The sequence below is a fragment of the Labrus mixtus genome, chromosome 6, assembly GCF_963584025.1.
Source record: "Labrus mixtus chromosome 6, fLabMix1.1, whole genome shotgun sequence".
Classification (NCBI taxonomy): domain Eukaryota; kingdom Metazoa; phylum Chordata; class Actinopteri; order Labriformes; family Labridae; genus Labrus; species Labrus mixtus.
In genome coordinates, this window is record NC_083617.1 from 23,361,480 (window position 1) to 23,386,018 (window position 24,539).

Consider the following 24,539-nt stretch of genomic DNA (forward strand, 5'->3'; position numbering starts at 1 on the left):
TAGATACATGGTCATAAACTGTAAGGGTCATAAACTGTAGATACATGGTCAAAAACTGTAAGGGTCATAAACTGTAGATACATGGTCAAAAACTGTAGATACATGGTCATTAACTGTAGATACATGGTCATAAATTGTAGATACATGGTCATGAACTGTAGATACATGGTCATAAACTGTAGATACATGGTCAAAAACTGTAGATACATGGTCATTAACTGTAGATACATGGTCATTAACTGTAGATACATGGTCATGAACTTTAGATACATGGTCACAAACTGTAAGGGTCATTAACTGTAGATACATGATCATAAACTGTAGATACATGGTCATGAACTGTAGATACATGATCATAAACTGTAGATACATGATCATTAACTGTAGATACATGGTCATAAATTGTAGATACATGGTCATGAACTGTAGATACATGGTCACAAACTGTAAGGGTCATAAACTGTAGATACATGGTCAAAAACTGTAAGGGTCATAAACTGTAGATACATGGTCAAAAACTGTAGATACATGGTCATGAACTGTAGATACATGGTCATAAATTGTAGATACATGGTCATGAACTGTAGATACATGGTCATAAACTGTAGATACATGGTCAAAAACTGTAGATACATGGTCATTAACTGTAGATACATGGTCATAAATTGTAGATACATGGTCATGAACTGTAGATACATGGTCATTAACTGTAGATACATGGTCATTAACTGTAGATATATGGTCATTAACTGTAGATACATGGTCAAAAACTAGATACATGGTCATTAACTGTAGATACATGGTCATAAATTGTAGATACATGGTCATGAACTGTAGATACATGGTCATTAACTGTAGATACATGGTCATTAACTGTAGATATATGGTCATTAACTGTAGATACATGGTCATTAACTGTAGATACATGGTCATAAACTGTAGATACATGGTCAAAAACTGTAAGGGTCATGAACTGTAGATACATGGTCATGAACTGTAGATACATGGTCATAAACTGTAGATACATGGTCAAAAACTGTAAGGGTCATGAACTGTAGATACATGGTCATGAACTGTAGATACATGGTCAAAAACTGTAAGGGTCATGAACTGTAGATACATGGTCATGAACTGTAGATACATGGTCATAAACTGTAAGGGTCATAAACTGTAGATATATGGTCATAAACTGTAGATACATGGTCATTAACTGTAGATACATGGTCATAAACTGTAGATATATGGTCATAAACTGTAGATACATGGTCATAAACTGTAGATACATGGTCATAAACTGTAGATACATGGTCATTAACTGTAGATACATGGTTATAAACTGTAGATACATGGTCATTAACTGTAGATACATGGTCATAAACTGTAGATATATGGTCATAAACTGTAGATACATGGTCATAAACTGTAGATACATGGTCATAAACTGTAATGGTCATAAACTGTAGATACATGGTCATAAACTGTAGATACATGGTCATGAACTGTAGATACATGGTAATTAACTGTAGATACATGGTCATAAACTGTAGATACATGGTTATAAACTGTAGATACATGGTTATAAACTGTAGATACATGGTCATGAACTGTAGATACATGGTTATAAACTGTAGATACATGGTCATGAACTGTAGATACATGGTCATAAACTATAACGGTCATGAACTGTAGATATATGGTCATAAACTGTAGATATATGGTCATAAACTGTAGATACATGGTCATAAACTGTAGATACATGGTCATGAACTGTAGATACATGGTCAAAAACTGTAAGGGTCATGAACTGTAGATACATGGTCATGAACTGTAGATACATGGTCATAAACTGTAAGGGTCATAAACTGTAGATATATGGTCATAAACTGTAGATACATGGTCATTAACTGTAGATACATGGTCATAAACTGTAGATATATGGTCATAAACTGTAGATACATGGTCATAAACTGTAGATACATGGTCATTAACTGTAGATACATGGTTATAAACTGTAGATACATGGTCATTAACTGTAGATACATGGTCATAAACTGTAGATATATGGTCATAAACTGTAGATACATGGTCATAAACTGTAGATACATGGTCATAAACTGTAATGGTCATAAACTGTAGATACATGGTCATAAACTGTAGATACATGGTCATGAACTGTAGATACATGGTAATTAACTGTAGATACATGGTCATGAACTGTAGATACATGGTTATAAACTGTAGATACATGGTTATAAACTGTAGATACATGGTCATGAACTGTAGATACATGGTTATAAACTGTAGATACATGGTCATGAACTGTAGATACATGTTCATAAACTGTAGATACATGATCATGAACTGTAACGGTAATAAACTGTAGATATATGGTCACAAACTGTAAGGGTCATTAACTGTAGATACATGGTCATTAACTGTAGATACCTGGTCATGAACTGTAGATACATGGTCATTAACTGTAGATACATGGTCATAAATTGTAGATACATGGTCATGAACTGTAGATACATGGTCATAAACTGTAGATACATGGTCATGAACTGTAGATACATGGTCATAAATTGTAGATACATGGTCATAAACTGTAAGGGTCATAAACTGTAGATACATGGTCAAAAACTGTAGATACATGGTCAAAAACTGTAGATACATGGTCATAAATTGTAGATACATGGTCATAAACTGTAAGGGTCATAAACTGTAAGGGTCATAAACTGTAGATACATGGTCAAAAACTGTAGATACATGGTCAAAAACTGTAGATACATGGTCATAAATTGTAGATACATGGTCATAAACTGTAAGGGTCATAAACTGTAGATACATGGTCATAAACTGTAGATACATGGTCAAAAACTGTAGATACATGGTCATAAATTGTAGATACATGGTCATGAACTGTAGATACATGGTCATTAACTGTAGATACATGGTCATAAACTGTAGATACATGGTCATGAACTGTAGATACATGGTCATAAATTGTAGATACATGGTCATAAACTGTAGATACATGGTCATGAACTGTAGATACATGGTCATAAATTGTAGATACATGGTCATAAACTGTAGATACATGGTCATGAACTGTAGATACATGGTCATGAACTGTAGATACATGGTCATAAATTGTAGATACATGGTCATAAACTGTAAGGGTCATAAACTGTAGATACATGGTCAAAAACTGTAAGGGTCATAAACTGTAGATACATGGTCAAAAACTGTAGATACATGGTCATAAATTGTAGATACATGGTCATGAACTGTAGATACATGGTCATTAACTGTAGATACATGGTCATAAACTGTAGATACATGGTCATTAACTGTAGATACATGGTCATAAACTGTAGATATATGGTCATAAACTGTAGATACATGGTCATTAACTGTAGATACATGGTCATAAACTGTAGATACATGGTCATTAACTGTAGATACCTGGTCATAAACTGTAGATACATGATCATAAACTTTAAGGGTCATTAACTGTAGATACATGGTCATTAACTGTAAGGGTCATTAACTGTAGATACATGGTCATTAACTGTAGATACATGGTCATGAACTTTAGATACATGGTCACAAACTGTAAGGGTCATTAACTGTAGATACATGATCATAAACTGTAGATACATGGTCATGAACTGTAGATACATGGTCATAAACTGTAGATACATGGTCATGAACTGTAGATACATGGTCATAAATTGTAGATACATGGTCATGAACTGTAGATACATGGTCACAAACTGTAAGGGTCATAAACTGTAGATACATGGTCAAAAACTGTAAGGGTCATAAACTGTAGATACATGGTCAAAAACTGTAGATACATGGTCATGAACTGTAGATACATGGTCATAAATTGTAGATACATGGTCATGAACTGTAGATACATGGTCATAAACTGTAGATACATGGTCAAAAACTCTAGATACATGGTCATTAACTGTAGATACATGGTCATAAATTGTAGATACATGGTCATGAACTGTAGATACATGGTCATTAACTGTAGATACATGGTCATTAACTGTAGATATATGGTCATTAACTGTAGATACATGGTCAAAAACTAGATACATGGTCATTAACTGTAGATACATGGTCATAAATTGTAGATACATGGTCATGAACTGTAGATACATGGTCATTAACTGTAGATACATGGTCATTAACTGTAGATATATGGTCATTAACTGTAGATACATGGTCATTAACTGTAGATACATGGTCAAAAACTGTAGATATATGGTCATAAACTGTAGATATATGGTCATTAACTGTAGATACATGGTCATTAACTGTAGATACATGGTCATAAACTGTAGATATATGGTCATAAACTGTAGATACATGGTCATAAACTGTAGATACATGATCATAAACTGTAAGGGTCATTAACTGTAGATACATGGTCATTAACTGTAAGGGTCATTAACTGTAGATACATGGTCATTAACTGTAGATACATGGTCATGAACTTTAGATACATGGTCACAAACTGTAAGGGTCATTAACTGTAGATACATGATCATAAACTGTAGATACATGGTCATGAACTGTAGATACATGGTCATGAACTGTAGATACATGGTCATAAATTGTAGATACATGGTCATAAACTGTAAGGGTCATAAACTGTAGATACATGGTCAAAAACTGTAAGGGTCATAAACTGTAGATACATGGTCAAAAACTGTAGATACATGGTCATAAATTGTAGATACATGGTCATGAACTGTAGATACATGGTCATAAACTGTAGATACATGGTCATAAATTGTAGATACATGGTCATGAACTGTAGATACATGGTCATGAACTGTAGATACATGGTCAAAAACTGTAGATACATGGTCATTAACTGTAGATACATGGTCATTAACTGTAGATACATGGTCATGAACTGTAGATACATGGTCATAAATTGTAGATACATGGTCATGAACTGTAGATACATGGTCATAAACTGTAGATACATGGTCAAAAACTGTAGATACATGGCCATTAACTGTAGATACATGGTCATGAACTGTAGATACATGGTCATAAATTGTAGATACATGGTCATGAACTGTAGATACATGGTCATAAACTGTAGATACATGGTCAAAAACTGTAGATACATGGTCATTAACTGTAGATACATGGTCATTAACTGTAGATACATGGTCATGAACTTTAGATACATGGTCACAAACTGTAAGGGTCATTAACTGTAGATACATGATCATAAACTGTAGATACATGGTCATGAACTGTAGATACATGATCATAAACTGTAGATACATGATCATTAACTGTAGATACATGGTCATGAACTTTAGATACATGGTCATGAACTGTAGATACATGGTCATAAATTGTAGATACATGGTCATGAACTGTAGATACATGGTCACAAACTGTAAGGGTCATAAACTGTAGATACATGGTCAAAAACTGTAAGGGTCATAAACTGTAGATACATGGTCAAAAACTGTAGATACATGGTCATGAACTGTAGATACATGGTCATAAATTGTAGATACATGGTCATGAACTGTAGATACATGGTCATAAACTGTAGATACATGGTCAAAAACTGTAGATACATGGTCATTAACTGTAGATACATGGTCAAAAACTGTAGATACATGGTCATTAACTGTAGATACATGGTCATAAATTGTAGATACATGGTCATGAACTGTAGATACATGGTCATTAACTGTAGATACATGGTCATTAACTGTAGATATATGGTCAAAAACTAGATACATGGTCATTAACTGTAGATACATGGTCATGAACTGTAGATACATGGTCATTAACTGTAGATATATGGTCATTAACTGTAGATACATGGTCATTAACTGTAGATATATGGTCATTAACTGTAGATACATGGTCATTAACTGTAGATACATGGTCAAAAACTGTAGATACATGGTCATTAACTGTAAGGGTCATAAACTGAAGATACATGTTCATTAACATCATCACCATCACCATCATCACCATCACCATGATCATCATCACCATCACCATCACCATCACCATCACCATCACCATCATCACCATCACCATCATCATCATCATCACCACCATCACCATCACCATCACCATCACCATCACCACCATCATCATTATCATCATCATCATCAGTTCTTCAATGCTGCAAACTGATGGCTTTCACAGAGTCATTCAGTATCTCACTGTCTGTGAATGCTGGGGATTAAACAAAACTTTACAAAAGCCATGAAATCAGCCACCCAGCCTGCAGACTGTCCCCGACTGAGAGACCACACAAACTCCTGCAGTCAACTGCAATGTGCATGTGTGTTTGTGTGTGTGTGTGTGTGTGTGTGTGTGTGTGTGTGTGTGTGTGTGTGTGTGTGTGTGTGTGTGTGTGTGTGTGCGTGTATGTGTGTGTGTGTGTGTGTGTGTGTGTGTGTGTGTGACAGGATCCCAAACTCTTGGCTCTCACAGGTTGACAGTGTGATGTGAGATATTTACTCCTCTGTTCCTCGACGTCGTCAGTGATTAACTCAGAGGCTGTAACACCCCTGATCCTCCATCAGAGGTAGAAACAGAGGAGTAAAGGATGGGGCTCAAACAGAGACATCAATATTACACGCTTATGGATGCAATATGGTACAGTGCTGTCGTAAAAACACAATCCGTGGAGGGCTGTTGACTCTCTCTCTCTGATGATCTGCATTATTTTTACAGTCTATGGTTTAAATACAACGGTGACGTTTATTCCCTGTGATCGCTCGCGACCATAGACTGTCTGCACGCCACCTCTACCATCTCCATGCTATAATGACCCTGCTGCATTATGTTTCCTGTTTTCCAGTATGTTCTTCTCCACTCTTAGTTCACATTGAGATTCAGGAGACCCCTGACAGGTAAAGTCTCTCACTGTGATGGACTTGTGTGAATAATGCAATCAGGAATAGTTATGGGGCAGATTTCTGGATATTTTCAGTAGTTCATCTACTCTCTCTCTCTCTCTCTCTCCAAACGTTGGCAGATGAAGCAGCGAGGGGAGGGGGCATAATCTGAGGAGTGTTTTTTTCCCCAACCAAAAAGCACAAAAATTATTATGTGTATAATCCTATTACCACCCCTCCCTCCCCCCCATTCTTTCTGCATTGTAGGGTTGAATGGAGGAGTCTCCAGCAGAGAGCACATTGTGGGCTGATAAGGGCCTTCTGGACTGAGGGGCCCCTGCTCCCAGCACCCAGAGAGCCCCTCACAAGGTCGCCCCTCCCTTAGAAGACCGCCCCTCACACGGCGGCCTGCGGGTCAACAAGGGCCCCGCCAAGAGCCAGGCGAATGTGTTAAACGGCTCAGCGGGAGTTTCCTGCTCCAACGCTCGCACGCTGAGGATCATTAGTGTGGAAGGAAGAAAGTGACAGCTTCACCTGCTGCTGACTCAGAGCACACACACACCCCTCACACACACACACACACACACAAAGACACAGACACATACAGACACACACCACACACACACAAAGACACACACACACACACCCCACACACACCACACAGACACACAGACACAGACACAACACAAACACACTTTAATGTGTGAAAGTATTATGGGGGGGGGGTTCATTGACTAAATAAACCTTCTGTGAGCAGGTGCACAGTTTCATCAATGCAAGGTTGGGAGGGGGGGGGTCTATAACTTGTAGTAAACGTGCTGCTGACACCATGAAGACAGAGGCGGCCATGCTGATCCTCTCACTGTGACTTTATACTTTTAATAAGAATGAAACGTATCACTCACTGAAAATATTACCTGTGTTTCTACCTGCTGTTATATGTTTTCTTCATGTTATATGTTTTCTTCACGTGTTCTAACCGTGCAAAGCAGTAAGAACACATTTCCCCCTGGAAAATAAAGTATTGAATTGTATTGTATATTACATAAAATGTAACATTAACAAGCATCTGTCTGTGTGTGTGTGTGTGTGTGTGTGTGTGTGTGTGTGTGTGTGTGTGTCTGTGTGTGTGTGTGATGAATGATGGATGTTTTGATGAAGCAGCTATGATCAAAGAGATGCTTGTACAATGAAAACAATACAGATCTAATAGTAAGTGCATCTCACAGACTCTCAAATCAGCTCTGCTAAAAGACAGTCACAAACACAGTCACAGACACAGTAACATACACAGTAACAGGAACAGACACAGTCACAGTCAAAGTCACAGGCACAGTAACAAACACAGACACATTCACAGATAGAGTAAGAGAATAGGTCACACTCACAGACACCGTAACAGACAAAGGTAAAGACACAAAACATTAACAGACAAAGTAACAGACATAGGCAGAGTAACAGCCAAATACACAGTAACAGACACAGATGGATTAACATACCCAGTAACATACACAGACATAGTAACATACAGTCATAGACACAGTCAGAGTAACAGGCAGAGTAACAGGCAGAGTAACAGGCAGAGTAACAGTCAGAGTAACAGTCAGAGTAACAGACAGATTAACAGTCAGAGTAACAGGCAGAGTAACAGGCAGAGTAACAGGCAGAGTAACAGACAAAGCAACAGACAGAGTAACAGTCAGAGTAACAGTCAGAGTAACAGGCAGAGTAACAGTCAGTGTAACAGACAGAGTAACAGGCAGAGTAACACTCAGAGTAACAGTCAGAGTAACAGTCAGAGTAACAGACAAAGTAACAGACAGAGTAACAGACAAAGTAACAGACAGAGTAACAGTCAGAGTAACAGAGTAACAGTCAGAGTAACAGACAAAGTAACAGGCAGAGTACCAGACAGAGTAACAGTCAGAGTAACAGTCAGAGTAACAGACAAAGTAACAGTCAGAGTAACAGTCAGCGTAACAGACAAAGTAACAGTCAGAGTAAAAGGCAGAGTAACAGTCAGAGTAACAGACAGCGTAACAGACAGCGTAACAGACAAAGTAACAGTCAGAGTAAAAGGCAGAGTACCAGACAGAGTAACAGACAGCGTAACACACAGAGTAACAGACAAAGTAACAGTCAGAGTAACAGACAGAGTAACAGTCAGAGTAACAGACAGCGTAACAGACAAAGTAACAGTCAGAGTAACAGACAGAGTAACAGTCAGAGTAACAGTCAGAGTAACAGACAGAGTAACACACAGCGTAACACACAGAGTAACAGACAAAGTAACAGTCAGAGTAACAGACAGAGTAACACACAGAGTAACAGGCAGAGTAACAGTCAGTGTAACAGTCAGAGTAACAGTCAGAGTAACAGGCAGAGTAACAGTCAGAGTAACAGACAAAGTAACAGTGAGAGTAACAGACAAAGTAACAGACAGAGTAACAGACAGAGTAACAGACAGAGTAACAGTCAGAGTAACAGTCAGAGTAAAAGGCAGAGTAACAGTCAGAGTAACAGACAGCGTAACACACAGAGTAACAGACAAAGTAACAGACAGAGTAACACACAGAGTAACAGGCAGAGTAACAGTCAGTGTAACAGTCAGAGTAACAGTCAGAGTAACAGGCAGAGTAACAGTCAGAGTAACAGACAAAGTAACAGTGAGAGTAACAGACAAAGTAACAGACAGAGTAACAGACAGAGTAACAGACAGAGTAACAGTCAGAGTAACAGTCAGAGTAAAAGGCAGAGTAACAGTCAGAGTAACAGACAGCGTAACACACAGAGTAACAGACAAAGTAACAGTCAGAGTAACAGACAGAGTAACAGTCAGAGTAACAGACAGCGTAACAGACAAAGTAACAGTCAGAGTAACAGACAGAGTAACACACAGCGTAACACACAGAGTAACAGACAAAGTAACAGTCAGAGTAACAGACAGAGTAACACAGTGTAACACACAGAGTAACAGACAAAGTAACAGTCAGAGTAACAGACAGCGTAACACACAGAGTAACACACAGAATAACAGACAAAGTAACAGTCAGAGTAACAGACAGCGTAACACACAGCGTAACACACAGAGTAACAGACAAAGTAACAGACAGAGTAACACACAGCGTAACACACAGAGTAACAGACAAAGTAACAGTCAGAGTAACAGGCAGAGTAACAGACAAAGTAACAGACAGAGTAACAGACAGAGTAACAGTCCGAGTAACAGACAGAGTAACACACAGCGTAACACACAGAGTAACAGACAAAGTAACAGTCAGAGTAACAGACAGAGTAACAGACAAAGTAACAGTCAGAGTAACAGGCAGAGTAACAGACAAAGTAACAGACAGAGTAACAGACAGAGTAACAGTCCGAGTAACAGACAGAGTAACACACAGAGTAACAGACAAAGTAACAGTCAGAGTAACAGACAAAGTAACAGACAAAGTAACAGACAGAGTAACAGACAAAGTAACAGACAAAGTAACAGACAAAGTAACAGGCAGAGTAACAGACAGAGTAACAGGCAGAGTAACAGGCAAAGTAACAGACAAAGTAACAGACAAAGTAACAGACAAAGTAACAGGCAGAGTAACAGACAGAGTAACAGGCAGAGTAACAGACAAAGTAACAGACAAAGTAACAGACAAAGTAACAGGCAGAGTAACAGACAAAGTAACAGACAAAGTAACAGACAAAGTAACAGGCAGAGTAACAGACAGAGTAACAGGCAGAGTAACAGGCAGAGTAACAGACAGAGTAATAGTCTCTGAACCTGCTCCTGAGTTGTGATTTGTCTTAAACCAGCCTTTAAGACCCACAAATCTAAAGCTACAGTCTCTCCTCTACGCAGTTCAGACTGAAGAATTAAAATAAACAGTCTCATGTTGAGAATACTCTGGACTCTTATGGTAGACCATTATGGGATGTCTGATTCTAACCAAAGAGAATAAAGTGATGAACATCTGTTTAGAACTTGCTGACTGAATAAAAACCTGATTCATTAACTATTTTCCTGCTCCTCTCTCCAAAACCCGGGTCTGGTAGTGGATGTGAATAAAAAAACACCCTCCGGGACTTTGTGTGTCTTCTTACCGTGAGAGCGGAGAACTTCTGAGCGCGTGCAGCGCACAGCAGACACAGCAGACACAGCAGCGCATGGACGCGCATCCTGACGCACACTCTTCAAATGACGCACGGACCAAAATTCAGTATGAGTTTACAGCAAGGAGACTTTAACAATGAGACGAGAGCTGAACTCGTTAAAGATCCACAGAAGTCCTTCAGTCGGAGCAGAGGGGGTCGCTGGTTTATTTCACTCCGTCTCCTCCTTTTCTTCAGACAAGCCGTAAGTACACACCCTCCGGATTCCTCCTCCTGTGTCTCTGACCTCTTCTCCTCCCTCGGTCTCTCTCTTTCTCTCTCGCTCGCTCTCTCTCCTCTTCTCCTCACCCCGCGCCTCCTCCTCCTCCTCTGTCTCTGATCGGATGCACAGGGGGAACTCCGTCTGCTGCGGGTAAAAAACACGTAAATGATTCTTCACCTTTTCTCCTCCACCCCCCTCCTCCTCCTTCAGAACACAACAAGGAGCCCCTTTTTGTCAGACTGTGCTACCCCCCCCCCCCCCCCCCCCCCCACACACACACACACACTACAATGAAAATCATCTAATAAACACACCCGCAAATAAAGACGAACATCTTGAGAGATTGTCACAATGTTCGACAGGTACTTCAGACAGGTGTGTAAAAATGATGTACGCAGTCAAATTGCACAAAAAACATTGTCAACGTTTTAGTACCGAATCCTATATGATTGTCAACCGAGAGAGAGAGAGAGAGAGAGAGAGGGAGGGGGAGAGAGAGAGAGAGAGAGAGAGAGAGAGCGGGAGAGAGAGAGAGAGAGAGAGAGAGCGAGAGAGACAGAGAGGGGGAGAGAGGGGGAGAGAGAGAGAGAGACAGAGAGAGAGAGGGGGAGAGAGAGCGAGAGGGGGAGACAGACAGAGAGGGGGGGAGAGAGAGAGAGAGACAGAGAGAGAGAGAGGGAGAGAGAGAGAGGGACACACAGAGACAGAGAGAGAGGGGGAGAGAGAGATAGAGAGAGAGAGGGGGAGAGAGAGAACATGGAAGCCCGTCGCTCCTCTCCAGCTTCACCCTCTTTTACAAAAGTTACAAACATATTTGTGTTAAATGGTGTGTGCAGGAGTTTATCTTCAAGTTCTCACAATAATAAACAATCAATGAGCACAAACAATTGTTCAGCCTTGATTGATTGCACATGAATGTAAATTAGGATCATTGTTGTTGATTTGTGGAACAATCTCGAAATTTAAAAAAAATATATTTTTTTAACATGGCCCTAATCCTCCGTCGTATATAAACACCTAGTATGTTTGTAATATATCACATGTACACTACAGATATTTTTATTTCCGGAGCTTTATGTTGAAAATTAGAAGCTCAGGGTGTTCGGCTTCAAGCATCCAGACGAGACACACAGACGAGAGAGCGCCAGGATGCAGACTTACAGTCTTGAATTTTTGTCGTTTATTCTTGAAGCTCTTTTTGTTCCGTGTTTGTAATGAATGTGAGATTACAGCGCCACCCAGCGGGTTTAAGACGAAGGTACAGTCTCTGTCACGCAATCATTCAGCAGGATATCCTCATAATTTAATTTGATCAAAATCCTCAGAAAACACATTAAGGAAGAACCCTCATTTGCATTGGTGCAGAGGTGCAGACAACAAAAGAGAAAGATAAATTAGAGGGTTTAACAACACGAGAGCAAGAATAAAACAGGAAGTTCGTATAATACAGTTACAAAGGCAGGAATAGTACAGTACAAATAATAAAAGTCAGAACGATTAAAATATGAAAGCAAAACAGTTAAAAAAAACAATACGATCCGAATTAAAACTTCTAATTATCTCAGTGTTATTAATGTGGTTCATTCTGTAATTATTTTCCTGGTGAATGAATAAGCAGGATTTATTTATCACCACTTCACCGCTTTAATGTCGAGTTTAATATTAAATTACATTCAAAGATGATCAAACAATAAGCTATCTGAATTTAACTCTTTATTAGAAATGTATTTTTACAGTCTCTGATTAGAAACAGGAGGAATGATGACTGAAGGGGGCAGTAATGACTCATCTGGAATATACAATGTTTTACACCACCGAAGAAGACGCTCCTTCTTCCGCGTCCGGTTCTGGCTTGCTGCGTGGTTTAGCCTCCATAGTTAGCTTAGCGTTAATTCAGCTGTTTCTCTGGAGTGTTAAAGAGCATCCTCGCGTCCACCATCATGTCCTACCAAGAAGAAGAAGCAACACCAACAGCAGCAGGGGAGGCGACCACCGTAAGTTCTTCTTTGTTGGATTTCTGTTCAATATTAAAATAACGACGCCATAGCTAGCTGTGCTCAGTTAGCCGGCTAGCTGGCTTACACCCGGCGAGCCGCGTCCGACGAGCTAATGTGATGTTAGCATTAATGTTAGCATGTTGAGTTCTTTATGTTTAGTTACTGTGACAGGACCAACGTGTATGTTAACTTGATGTCTCACTCCTCTGTGTTTCCACAGTACGATCCTTACACCTACCCCAACGACTACGACCTGCACACAGGTGAGTCTAAGCACATCAGCCCACCTGAATCCACATTATCATGTTTTAACTGAGTCAGTAAACACACAGCACGGGCTTCACGACCACATTGTATGTGTGTGTGTGACACAGGCTGTGTGTGTGTGTATATAACACACGTGCACACACTACACTGTGTGTGTGAGATACAGGCTGTGTGTGTACAGCTTCATGCAGTGGTAGAGATAGTCCATGAACAGTTGTGTGTGACTCCTCCCCCCTGCAGGTGATCCTAAAGCAGACCTGGCGTATGAGCGTCAGTACGAGCAGCAGACCTATCACGTCATCCCGGAGGTCATCAAGAACTTCCTGCAGTATTTCCATAAAACAATCTCCGACCTGATCGACCAGAAGGTGTACGAGCTGCAGTCCAACCGAGTGTCGAGCGAGAGCATCGAGCAGAAGATCTACGAGATCCAGGACGTGTACGAGAACAGGTGAGCTCTCTGCGTCTGCCTGTGCCGACGTGAGGTCATGATCTCAGGGTCTGATTCAAAACCAAATGATCTCAGGTCTGTCCACACAACGTGTTTGTCACAGCAGCAGCTTCTGTTTTCTTTAGAGTTCACTGCTGTGTCTCCTCATGTCCTTCACTCATGTTGTCTCCTTGACTGTTTACTGCTGTGTCTTCTCATGTCCTTCACTCATGTTGTCTCCTTGACTGTTTACTGATGTGTCTCCTCATGTCCTTCACTCATGTTGTCTCCTTGACTGTTCACTGCTGTGTCTCCTCATGTCCTTCACTCGTGTTATCTCCTTGACTGTTCACTGATGTGTCTCCTCATGTCCTTCACTCGTGTTGTCTCCTTGACTGTTCACTGATGTGTCTCCTCATGTCTTTCACTCGTGTTGTCTCCTTGACTGTTCACTGATGTGTCTCCTCATGTCCTTCACTCGTGTTGTCTCCTTGACTGTTCGCTGATGTGTCTCCTCATGTCCTTCACTCGTGTTGTCTCCTTGACTGTTCACTGATGTGTCTGCTCCTCTTCCTCACGTTCTCCTTCAGCTGGAATAAACTGACAGATCGTTTCTTTAAGACGTCTCCGTGGCCCGAAGCCGAAGCCATCGCATCACTCGTGGGAAACGGTGAGTGTTTCATCTCCCATCTTTACTCCGATGCCATCATTACAAAATTGAGATATGATTTCGGAATCAAATTTTGTGTGTGTGTGTGCAGACGCTGTGTTCCTGATCCTCTATAAAGAGCTGTACTACAGACACATCTACGCTAAAGTCAGCGTGAGTATCTGATCTCATTGATCTCCTGTTTCACCTTAGAGAGAGAGAGAGAGAGAAATGACATGCAGGAAAGGAGCCACTGAACCACCACTTGAACAAACGTTCAAGTATTCCTGTCATACCTGCACTATCCCCCTGAAACACTCCTGAAGTTTATCACTCTGAGCGTCATGTGTGAACACCAACAGCTGAATGTTTCTCTCTTCACCCGGAGTTTCTCCTCCAGCCTCCTCGTATTTATTCTGCAGAAAGTCAGAGTGATCTGATGTGAGAACACAGCAGGATATAATCAGGAGAATTCACCTGGAGCGAGTGGGAGGGGGTGGTGATGTTTATTCCCTGTGATCGCTGCACGACCATAGACTGTCTGCACGCCACCTCTACCATCTCCGTGCTCTAATGAACTGCATTATGTTTCCTGTTCTCCAGTATGTTCTTCTCCACTCTTTAGTTCACATTGAGATTCTCTTCAACTACACGTAGCATTGATATGAAGACACATATTCTCATTGTAGCGTACCCCCCCCCCCCCCCCCCCCCCCCCCAGTCAGACAGGGAGAGTCTGTGAACAACCAGGTCAGGATCAGTCCTCCTGATATTTACAGGAGTGCAGATGTGAAAACATGATGTGAAAACATGATATGAAACATCTCCCTCTCCCCCCCACCTCTCTGTCATCAGGGTGGACCCACTTTGGATCAGAGGTTCGAGTCGTACTATAACTACTGTAACCTGTTTAACTACATCCTCAGTGAGTGACCACCTTCATTTTCATATTCTTTGTATCTAATATCACTTGATGACCGTAAACATGTAACATGTAAAGATTAAACATGTAACTGTAAACAGATGCTGATGGCCCTGCCCCCTTGGAGCTTCCAAACCAATGGCTATGGGACATCATTGATGAGTTTATCTACCAGGTACAGAAACAACTTCCCACTCTGACTGAGGCTCTGTGGAAACACGCGTCCAAACCAAAGCTGCAAATATAAATGTCTCTCTGTGAATGTCCCCCCCCCCCCCCCCCCGTCTGCAGTTCCAGTCATTCAGTCAGTATCGCTGTAAAACCGCCAAGAAGTCGGAGGAGGAGATCGAGTTTCTGAGGAACAACCCGAAGATCTGGAACGTCCACAGCGTCCTCAACGTGTTGCACTCGTTGGTGGACAAGAGCAACATCAACCGGCAGCTGGAGGTCTACACCAGCGGGGGTAAGAAAGGGTTCAAATAGAACCATACCATTCTAGAAAAATCCGTCGCTGGCATCGTATCTGTGCACTGTAGGCGGAGCTAAATCTGACTGCAGATCTGTTTTGATTTGAAATGTTCAGTGATCAGAGGAAATAATCAAGTCTAAGGCATATCTGGTCAAAGAGATTCAGTGAGAGAAAACCCGGATCAGTGTGTCGAGTGTGTTTGTTCTTCACGCTGTCGCTGTGTTGATGTCGTGTTTCTGCAGGAGACCCAGAGAGTGTGGCGGGGGAGTACGGGCGCCACTCTCTCTATAAGATGTTGGGGTACTTCAGCCTGGTGGGTCTGCTGCGGCTGCACTCTCTGCTCGGGGATTATTACCAGGCCATCAAAGTGTTGGAGAACATCGAGCTTAACAAGAAGGTAAAACACACACGCACACACACACATACTCACACAGAGACACCGTACACACACACACACACACACGCACACACACACACACACACACACACACACACACACGATGAATGTTGACATCACCAGATTTACACATACCTGTCTCTCTGCTGCCCCCTGTCTGTCAGAGCATGTATTCCCGTGTGCCTGAGTGTCAGATCACCACTTATTACTACGTGGGCTTCGCCTACCTGATGATGAGACGCTACCAGGACGCCATCCGAGTGTTCGCCAACATCCTGCTGTACATCCAGAGGACTAGGAACATGTTCCAGAGGTCCACATACAAATACGAGATGGTGAGTCGCTGTTTCACCCAACCACACACACCGTGTATATTAATCATCCTGTCAAACAATCAGCTTGAGGGAACTTTATTCTGTCTCAGTGAAACAGCACTCTAGCTGTTAATTAACGAGCTTTAACCCTTTAATAACCACTAATGAGGAGATTCATTTTCACACATGATACAACAAAAGTATGGAAGCGATTAGTGATCAGAATTCAAATGATAAAGCTAATTTGAAAATTAAAATGCATTAACAGAAATGCTTTTTAATTTTCAGAATATGAGTGTATTATTTGACTAAAAAATAAAATGATGATTCATTTATCTAATTTGAATTTTAGTTTTCAACTTTAAAAATGCACATTCTTTGACTGCATTAAAACGAAGAAAATGAAATTAGCTTTTTCATTTTCAAAAAATGTCCCGCTAAATTTGTATCATAACTCAAATGAAAAAGCTAATTTTAAAATGAAAATGCATTAACAGAAATACGTTTTAACTTTCAGAATATAGGTGCATTATTTGACCTATATTTAAAATGAATATTCAGTCATCCAGTTTGCATTATACTTTTACTCTCTATGTATGCATATTGTATGACATAATTCAAACGAAGACAAAAAGGTCTTTGGCTTTTCGTTTTCAAACTTGCCGTGCTAAAACAAACTCTAAAACGAAATGGCAAAGTGGACGGCGCAGGAAAGTGACGTCAGACTTCTGCTCCCAGGCAGGCGAACGTAATATTTACAGTCTATGAGGCGAGCGGACAGAACGTGCAGTATGATGGGTGGTGGGGTGCATATTTAACTGGTACAGACTTTGCGCTGAGTCAAAGAGACTGAGACTGGTGACTGGAGACTAGAGACCACCATAAGTTCCCACTGTGATACAGGTGGCTATCGGAGTGTTTTTTTCAGCGCACACTGAACTTTCAGCGAGCATGACGCAGCAGCTTTATAACCAGAGCTGCCAAGTCTCACGCATGACACCATGCCCACTATCTCTGACCGTGAGAGTCACTCAATTAAGCATCTTCACGCCGTCACACTCCTCCTATTTCACAGTGAGAATCATAAATTTCCCCTTTTCTATTTTCCCCTTTTAATATATTGCCTCACTTGATGCTTGCCGTACTTGGTGCCATATTTTGCCTGTGACTGGCTTACCCAGATAGAGATTGTAAACCCTGAGGTCCCGGCACACAGAGAGAGTGCTGTGGCGGGGCAGGAGCAGACAAAAAGTCACGGATACTTTATAATGTACAGAGCATCGGGCATAGCAGAACATTCACAATAATCGCTCAAAATCAACTGAAGAGAACTATGTAGAATCGCGGTGTCTCTGAGTGACATGTTAACGGTTTTCACTTGAGAAAAGTCATTCTAAATGATAACATCACTGCGCAAATTCACAGGCTATATTAGTAGTTCATTTAAAAATCCTCAGGACTAATTATTTGTAAGTTTGGTATTAACAGCAGCTCAAATAGGATTTAAACATTAACAACAGCTAACAAAGGTCACACTGAAAATTCACACTGACGTGTCCTATGACCGGTTTATAGATAGATTATAGATCACTCTCTTCTCTGCTAAACTAATTTACATTAGAACAGATTATCGATTTAATTTTCTGTTTCATATCTTTCCAGCTCTGTACACAAAGTTTCAATGTCTCTCCTCCTCTGTGTCACACACTGTACCTCTTGACTGTCTGTATGAGCGCGCTCTCCCATTCAGGTTTTTTTGTAGTTATTAAAAGAATAATCAACTAAAACTCCAAAATTGAATCAAGATCAGGTGTTATACGAGTAGCGTATGTCTGTCTGTGAATCGAGTGAGGAGAGAATGAGGGGAGTTTGTGTGTTCGGCAGGTGTGTGAGAGAGGCACGTTATTGAGGCCGGGGAGCGGAGCAGAATAAGCAAGAGAAATCAGACAGTCAGGATGTTAAGTGTATGCAAGTTCAAGCTCTACGAGCGCAATAAGTGGTCCTCTGCACCTCCATCCTCTGCACCTCCTTCCTCTGACCCTCCATCCTCTGCACCGCCTTCCTCTCCCCCGCCATCCTCTGTACTGCCATCATCTGTGATCATGACGTCTTCTGTAGTCATGATGTTGTCTATAATGGTGATGTCATCTCTGACTGTACAGATCAACAAACAGAACGAGCAGATGCACGGCCTGCTCGCCATCGCTCTCACCATGTACCCGATGAGAATTGACGAGAGCATCCACACTCAGCTCCGAGAGAAATATGGAGACAAGATGCTGCGCATGCAGAAAGGGTAAGACACACACACACTGTGACACACACACACTGTAACACACTCACTGTAACACACATACTGTTACACACATACTGTTACACACTCACTGTAACACACTGTAACACACACACTGTAACACACATACTGTTACACACACTGTTACACACACTGTTACACACACACTGTAACACACACACAGTAACACACACAGTAACACACATCACACATACTGTTACATGCACACTGTAACACACACTGTAACACACACTGTTACACACACACTGTAACACACACTAACACACACACTAACACACACAGTAACACACACTGTAACACACACACAGTAACACACACACAGTAACACACACACTGTAACACACACACTGTAACACACACACACACACAGTAACACACACACACAGTAACACACACACACAGTAACACACATCACACATACTGTTACATGCACACTGTAACACACACTGTAACACACACTGTTACACACACACTGTAACACACACTAACACACACACTAACACACACACTAACACACACAGTAACACACACACAGTAACACACACACAGTAACACACACACTGTAACACACACACACACAGTAACACACACACACAGTAACACACACACAGTAACACACACACACACTGTAACACTCACTGTAACACACATACTGTTACACACACTGTTACACACATACTGTTACACACACACTGTTACACACACACTGTAACACACACTCTGTAACACACACTGTAACACACACTGTAACACACACACTGTTACACACATACTGTAACACACACTGTAACACACACACTGTAACACACACACACTGTTACACACACACACACTGTTACACACACACTGTAACACACACACAGTAACACACACACACTGTAACACACTATAAAAGAGGCGATGGTTTCTGGATACCACTCTTGAGACCTCAGTGATGTTTGAACCTTAGTGTGGTTATAGGAAATGCAGACGCCACAGGTTGTCCGGTAAGAACATGGGAAATCAGTCTGACACACACTCTCTCTTTGAGATGCCATTAATTTATTGAAAAACATTATCTATGTTTTTTGGGACATGAAATGAAGACAGGTGAAATGAAGGTGTGTGTGTGTGTGGTTTCTACAATGACAGAAAAAGAATAAACAAGCATTAAATATATGCATAAATAATAAACATGATATAGAAACACTGTAATATTGTATCAAATAAACAGACAAACGATGCTTGAAACGATATAAATGGAAAATGAGCGCTGTTTGACAGTCTGTGTGGAGAAGTTCACAGACTACAGCTGGCTGACGTTACGATCGGTAAGTTATTGATTGTTGATAAAAGCAGACACTGTGGAAGTGAACGGAGAAAAGTTGAACGTGCGTTCCCAGCAGAGGAGCAGGAACAAGTAGCCGCAGCTAGCCTACATCATACGCGGTTTAGTATAGTTTTAACATGACTGTTGGGATAACTATTTACCGCCATGAAGTGCATTACTCTTTGAAATTAACTCGCCAAACGGAAAATCAACCCGCATTTAGCGCTTGTGAGTGTCAGCGGAGCGTCCGGAACCGGTCAAAAGAAACGAACAGTCACTCAGCTGGCTATCCAGCGCGAGCCACATGCGTAAATGGATGAGAGGGGAGATGACTGCTAGAAGTCAGAGACGTCGTATTTAAGTTTATGTTCTGCTTCTTCAACAGTCATTTGATGTGTTGATATTTTTAACATACGTTCAGAGAGGATTTGATTTGCAATTTGAATCGTCTTTTTTTTTCTTTTGACGCTCGTGATTTTCCTTTGGCGCTGGGTAAAACCTCTTTGGGGGGCGCCAAAGAATTCTCTATGCAGGAAAAACCCTGGATTAACTATACAAACACAGCATTGATTACAACAGTAACATATGTGAAATGAGTGAGAAAATGTCCGTCGCGATATACGCTAACAGTCTTGCTAAATGCGTTATAAACGTGATATAAAAACAATAGCAGTGCCGACTACAAATTAGGAAGAACAGCAACATCAAGCTTACAGGAGAACTATAATGTGCATGAACTTACAGTCTCATGGACGCACAGAAGATAAAAATGATAAACAGAAGTCCAGAGAACCGAGTTGAGGGGTGCAGTAGTCTTCTCTGTGTGATGCTGCTTCTGATGAGGTGTAATTAGGTGGAAAGGTCGGACAAGGGTCTGAGGTCAGTGATAGGTGCAGATGGGGGGCGTTGTTAACGGGCATGGGCTGTTCAAGAACAGATGGAGTGATGGAAATTAGAATGTCTTCACTGAAACTATGAAAGTGGGGGACCTTTTGCACACACACATACTGGAACACACACACTGTAACACACACACTGGAACACACCCACTGTATCACATACACTGTAACACACACACTCATTGATCACTTGTCGTCTCGGTGATGATGTGGCAGTAAGAGACTTTGATCGTCATGGTGATTTAGTGAAGTTGACGCTGAAGGTGTGTGTGTTTTCCCTCCTCAGAGACTTGCAGGTGTTCGAGGAGCAGTTCAGCTTCGCCTGTCCGAAGTTCCTGTCCCCTGTCGTTCCAAACTACGACAACGTTCATCCCAACTACCACAAGGAGCCGTTCCAGCAGCAGCTCAAGGTGTTCGCCGAGGAGGTGCAGCAGCAGGCGCAGCTCTCCACCATCCGCAGGTATGCTCATAGGCCACCAGAGGGCGCTCTGCTGCACAAACAGTCTTCTGCGGGTTTGTGCTCCTGTTGACGAGAGCGCCCCCTGGTGCTCAGACTGAGCCACAACCATTCTGACCTTTTAGAAATCCTCTGTCGGGATTCTGTCTGCGTCTTATCTGAGGAAAAACACTGTGTGTGTGTGTGTGTGTGTGTGTGAGAGTAGCTTCCTGAAGCTGTACACCACCATGCCTGTGGCTAAGTTGGCGGGCTTCCTGGACATGACGGAGCAGGAGTTCAGGATCCAGCTGCTCGTCTTCAAACATAAGATGAAGAACCTGGTGTGGACCAGCGGGATCTCTGCTCTGGACGGAGAGTTTCAGTCTGCGTCCGAGGTCGACTTCTACATCGACAAGGTGTTTACACACACACACACTCACACACACACACACATTGAGGAGCGTCTAGATGTGAGCAGCTGTTTCTGTTTCTTCAATCCATCTTTTTCTTTGACTCTCCGTCAGGATATGATCCACATCGCTGACACGAAGGTCGCTCGGCGTTACGGAGACTTTTTCATCCGACAGATCCATAAATTTGAAGAGGTGAGCACTTTGACTTCTTTTTAACTTTTACTGAGGGCTGTTACCACGGCAACAACAACAGAAGTCTCAGACACCTTATGATTTATAACTTAGTGTTTAAAGTGTCAGTGTGTGAAGGGTTAAATGTTCTCTTGCTTCTTTAACCATCATTACAATCTTAAACCTTTCCCCCCTGAAGTCTTTTGAGGAGACCCCGTTTACAATTTAAAATGGGCTGAATCTGTGGTTCAGGTGTGAATGTAGACCTCAGGTTGTTTGTGGTCTTGTCGTCCCTCAGCTGAACCGGACTCTGAAGAAGATGCCGATGACCGGAGCGTCTGCGGCGTCCAGCAGCACAGCAAGCCGAGGTCTCTGATGAAACATCAACGATGAAAAACTTTTCTATAAAAGCTGCAGATAATAAAGTGATGATGGAACTCACCTGTGTGCTGTCATATGTTTAAACCACCACCAGGTGTCAGTGTTCAGCTTAGAGAGTTTAAAGAATCATAAATAATTATAATATGTAAGAGGGGCAGACAGACCCCCCCCCTCTTAAAGATATTTAAAGCATGTTGATGTTTTCATCAGGGCTAACAAACCTTTACAATTTTTAATAATTAGAAATTAATCGTTAAATTAAAATAGTTAATCACCATTTATATCACATTTTATTTGAATGTTTAAAACTTGTTAGGCTTTTATTTTGAAGGTTTGTGTGATGTCATAAGGTGGATATTACTTTGGACTCGTCAGCTGAGCTGTCTGAGAGTTTGTTAAAGTGAAATGAGACATTCAAAGATGCAGCAGTGTCCTTCCTTCACATCACTGAGGGTCACTACACCCTCTCCCTACCCATTACCCCTCCGTTTGAGCGTCCTCGCGGAGGGTCTGCCATATTAAGTCCGTCCCAAACCAACTAGCGGGGAGTGGTAGTGGGTTATAAAACCCTCCACCAGCGAGTCTGCACCAATATTGAGAAGCACCCCTATGTTTCTAAAATGACTGACAGAGTGCCCCCTAGCCCCCCTTAGCAGTGTGTAAACTATTAACATTAAAAACATGAAACGAGACTGACTGTGGTCCCCCAGGATCCCGCTGCACAGAGATATATTCATAAAAGAGAAAAAGAGCAATCATGGGAAGGTTTTAGCAACAACTTGATAAACAAGTCACAAAAAATGGATGAGAGAATCAAAACTAAAAGGGTTAAATGGTAAGTAAACAGAGCAGATTGGCCGCCGACAGCAGTGACTCACAGTGTAAACAGGAAGAAGTTTGAACAGATTTGTTTGTTAGAAAAATTTGATCTTGATCATATGGAGCAGCTTTGATTTAATTAAAAAGTTAAGCTGGCAGTCCATTTCACAATGTACCCAGACTGTATAAACAACGTCTCCTGTTTCCTTTACATGAACCTGAACAGAGCTGAGACCACACAGTCCTGTCAGAGCTCAGAGGTCAAAGGTCATGACCCAGCCAGGCGATCTCGTCCAGCAGGAAGTCGATGTCCTCCGGCTGTGTGGCAGGGTTGGAGAACACACACCTGAAGAAATTCACTTTGTCCCCCAGCGGCTGATAGCCAATCAGAACAGAGCCCTTCTCCATCATCCTGCCTTTGATCCGAGGGGCCACCTGCACAAACATCATCATCATGGAAGAAATGATGATTCTGAAGCAGAGTCAGAACGTACTCAGAGGAGGACTCATGTTCAAACTGACCTGATGGAGTCTCGCTTTTCTCTCTGGTCCACGAGGAAGCTCTCTGAGGCTGGGAGGGATGTACCAGAAATACACATTGCTGTGCACCGGCTGTGTGGGAGACACAGGACAGAAGTGCACAGGGAGGATCGAATGGTTATCCAGATGCACAACAAAAAAGGCTTATGAGAAGATAAGAGAAAAATAACTTCAAACGTTACTAGATACCAAAACTCAAATTAAAACCATAGGACCACACATCAATGTCATTGCCTGATCATACTCTCAACTCAGAAGCTCTCAGGATCTCAGAGACGCCTCGTGTCTCGTGTCGCAGTTTGAAGGGAAACATCTGGGACTGAGTTTTGTGACCTTTACAAGACGGTCAAGATCCAGAGATGGGGACTTGAGTTTCAGACTTGGATTCCAGACTCACGTAGGTTGCACAAAAATGCGAGACTTGGGACTCGACTCAGACTTAAAGATTTGGGACTTGTGCACTCTATTTTTCCGTTGTATTTTGAGCGCATTAACACTACAAGCTAAAAGTTGTTTCCTCCCATCAGGTGTAACC

The 24,539-nt window shown here is 41.6% G+C and overlaps 3 protein-coding genes across 5 annotated transcripts in view; 1 reads left to right on the top strand and 2 right to left on the bottom strand.

The window, feature by feature from the left end:
* Positions 1–11,826, bottom strand: part of smoc2 (SPARC related modular calcium binding 2) — a 33,607-nt gene extending 21,781 nt beyond the window's left edge. For 2 of the 3 annotated variants that reach the window (XM_061040584.1, XM_061040582.1), the window contains exon 1: positions 11,007–11,486. In XM_061040584.1, coding sequence (XP_060896567.1) covers positions 11,007–11,081 — 75 coding nt within the window. In that variant the 5' untranslated portion in view covers positions 11,082–11,486. Of the gene's footprint in view, positions 1–11,006; positions 11,487–11,591 lie in introns of those variants that run through there. The other variant, XM_061040583.1, reaches the window with a different exon arrangement.
* Positions 11,827–13,091: 1,265 nt separating this feature from the next.
* Positions 13,092–22,705, top strand: eif3s6ip (eukaryotic translation initiation factor 3, subunit 6 interacting protein). Its single transcript, XM_061040581.1, has 15 exons — positions 13,092–13,271; positions 13,495–13,537; positions 13,782–13,992; positions 14,562–14,641; positions 14,733–14,794; positions 15,476–15,545; positions 15,644–15,717; positions 15,834–16,005; positions 16,254–16,408; positions 16,573–16,743; positions 18,885–19,018; positions 21,531–21,704; positions 21,907–22,096; positions 22,205–22,285; positions 22,563–22,705. Exons 1-15 carry the CDS (start codon positions 13,218–13,220, stop codon positions 22,638–22,640), a joined length of 1,749 nt encoding a protein of 582 aa, XP_060896564.1. The 5' UTR covers positions 13,092–13,217; the 3' UTR covers positions 22,641–22,705.
* A 1,020-nt stretch (positions 22,706–23,725) lies between these two features.
* LOC132976081 (glutamate decarboxylase 1-like) lies at positions 23,726–24,317 on the bottom strand. The gene is made up of 3 exons (XM_061041017.1): positions 24,249–24,317; positions 23,987–24,076; positions 23,726–23,899 (listed from the first exon to the last, which is right to left on the bottom strand). The coding sequence occupies exons 1-3, from the start codon at positions 24,315–24,317 to the stop codon at positions 23,726–23,728; spliced, it is 333 nt and encodes a 110-aa protein (XP_060897000.1).
* Positions 24,318–24,539: the final 222 nt, after the last annotated feature.

Excerpts from the sequence above, each read along its gene's own strand:
- eif3s6ip (XM_061040581.1), top strand. The coding sequence starts at position 13,218 with ATGTCCTACCAAGAAGAAGAAGCAACACCAACAGCAGCAGGGGAGGCG. Across the intron at positions 13,272-13,494 it reads CAGCAGGGGAGGCGACCACC|TACGATCCTTACACCTACCC; the intron begins GTAAGTTCTTCT and ends GTGTTTCCACAG. Across the intron at positions 13,993-14,561 it reads CAGGACGTGTACGAGAACAG|CTGGAATAAACTGACAGATC; the intron begins GTGAGCTCTCTG and ends GTTCTCCTTCAG.
- LOC132976081 (XM_061041017.1), bottom strand. The coding sequence starts at position 24,317 with ATGTTTCCCTTCAAACTGCGACACGAGACACGAGGCGTCTCTGAGATC. Across the intron at positions 24,077-24,248 it reads TGAGAGCTTCTGAGTTGAGA|CCGGTGCACAGCAATGTGTA; the intron begins GTATGATCAGGC and ends TCTCCCACACAG. Across the intron at positions 23,900-23,986 it reads GAAAAGCGAGACTCCATCAG|GTGGCCCCTCGGATCAAAGG; the intron begins GTCAGTTTGAAC and ends ATGTTTGTGCAG.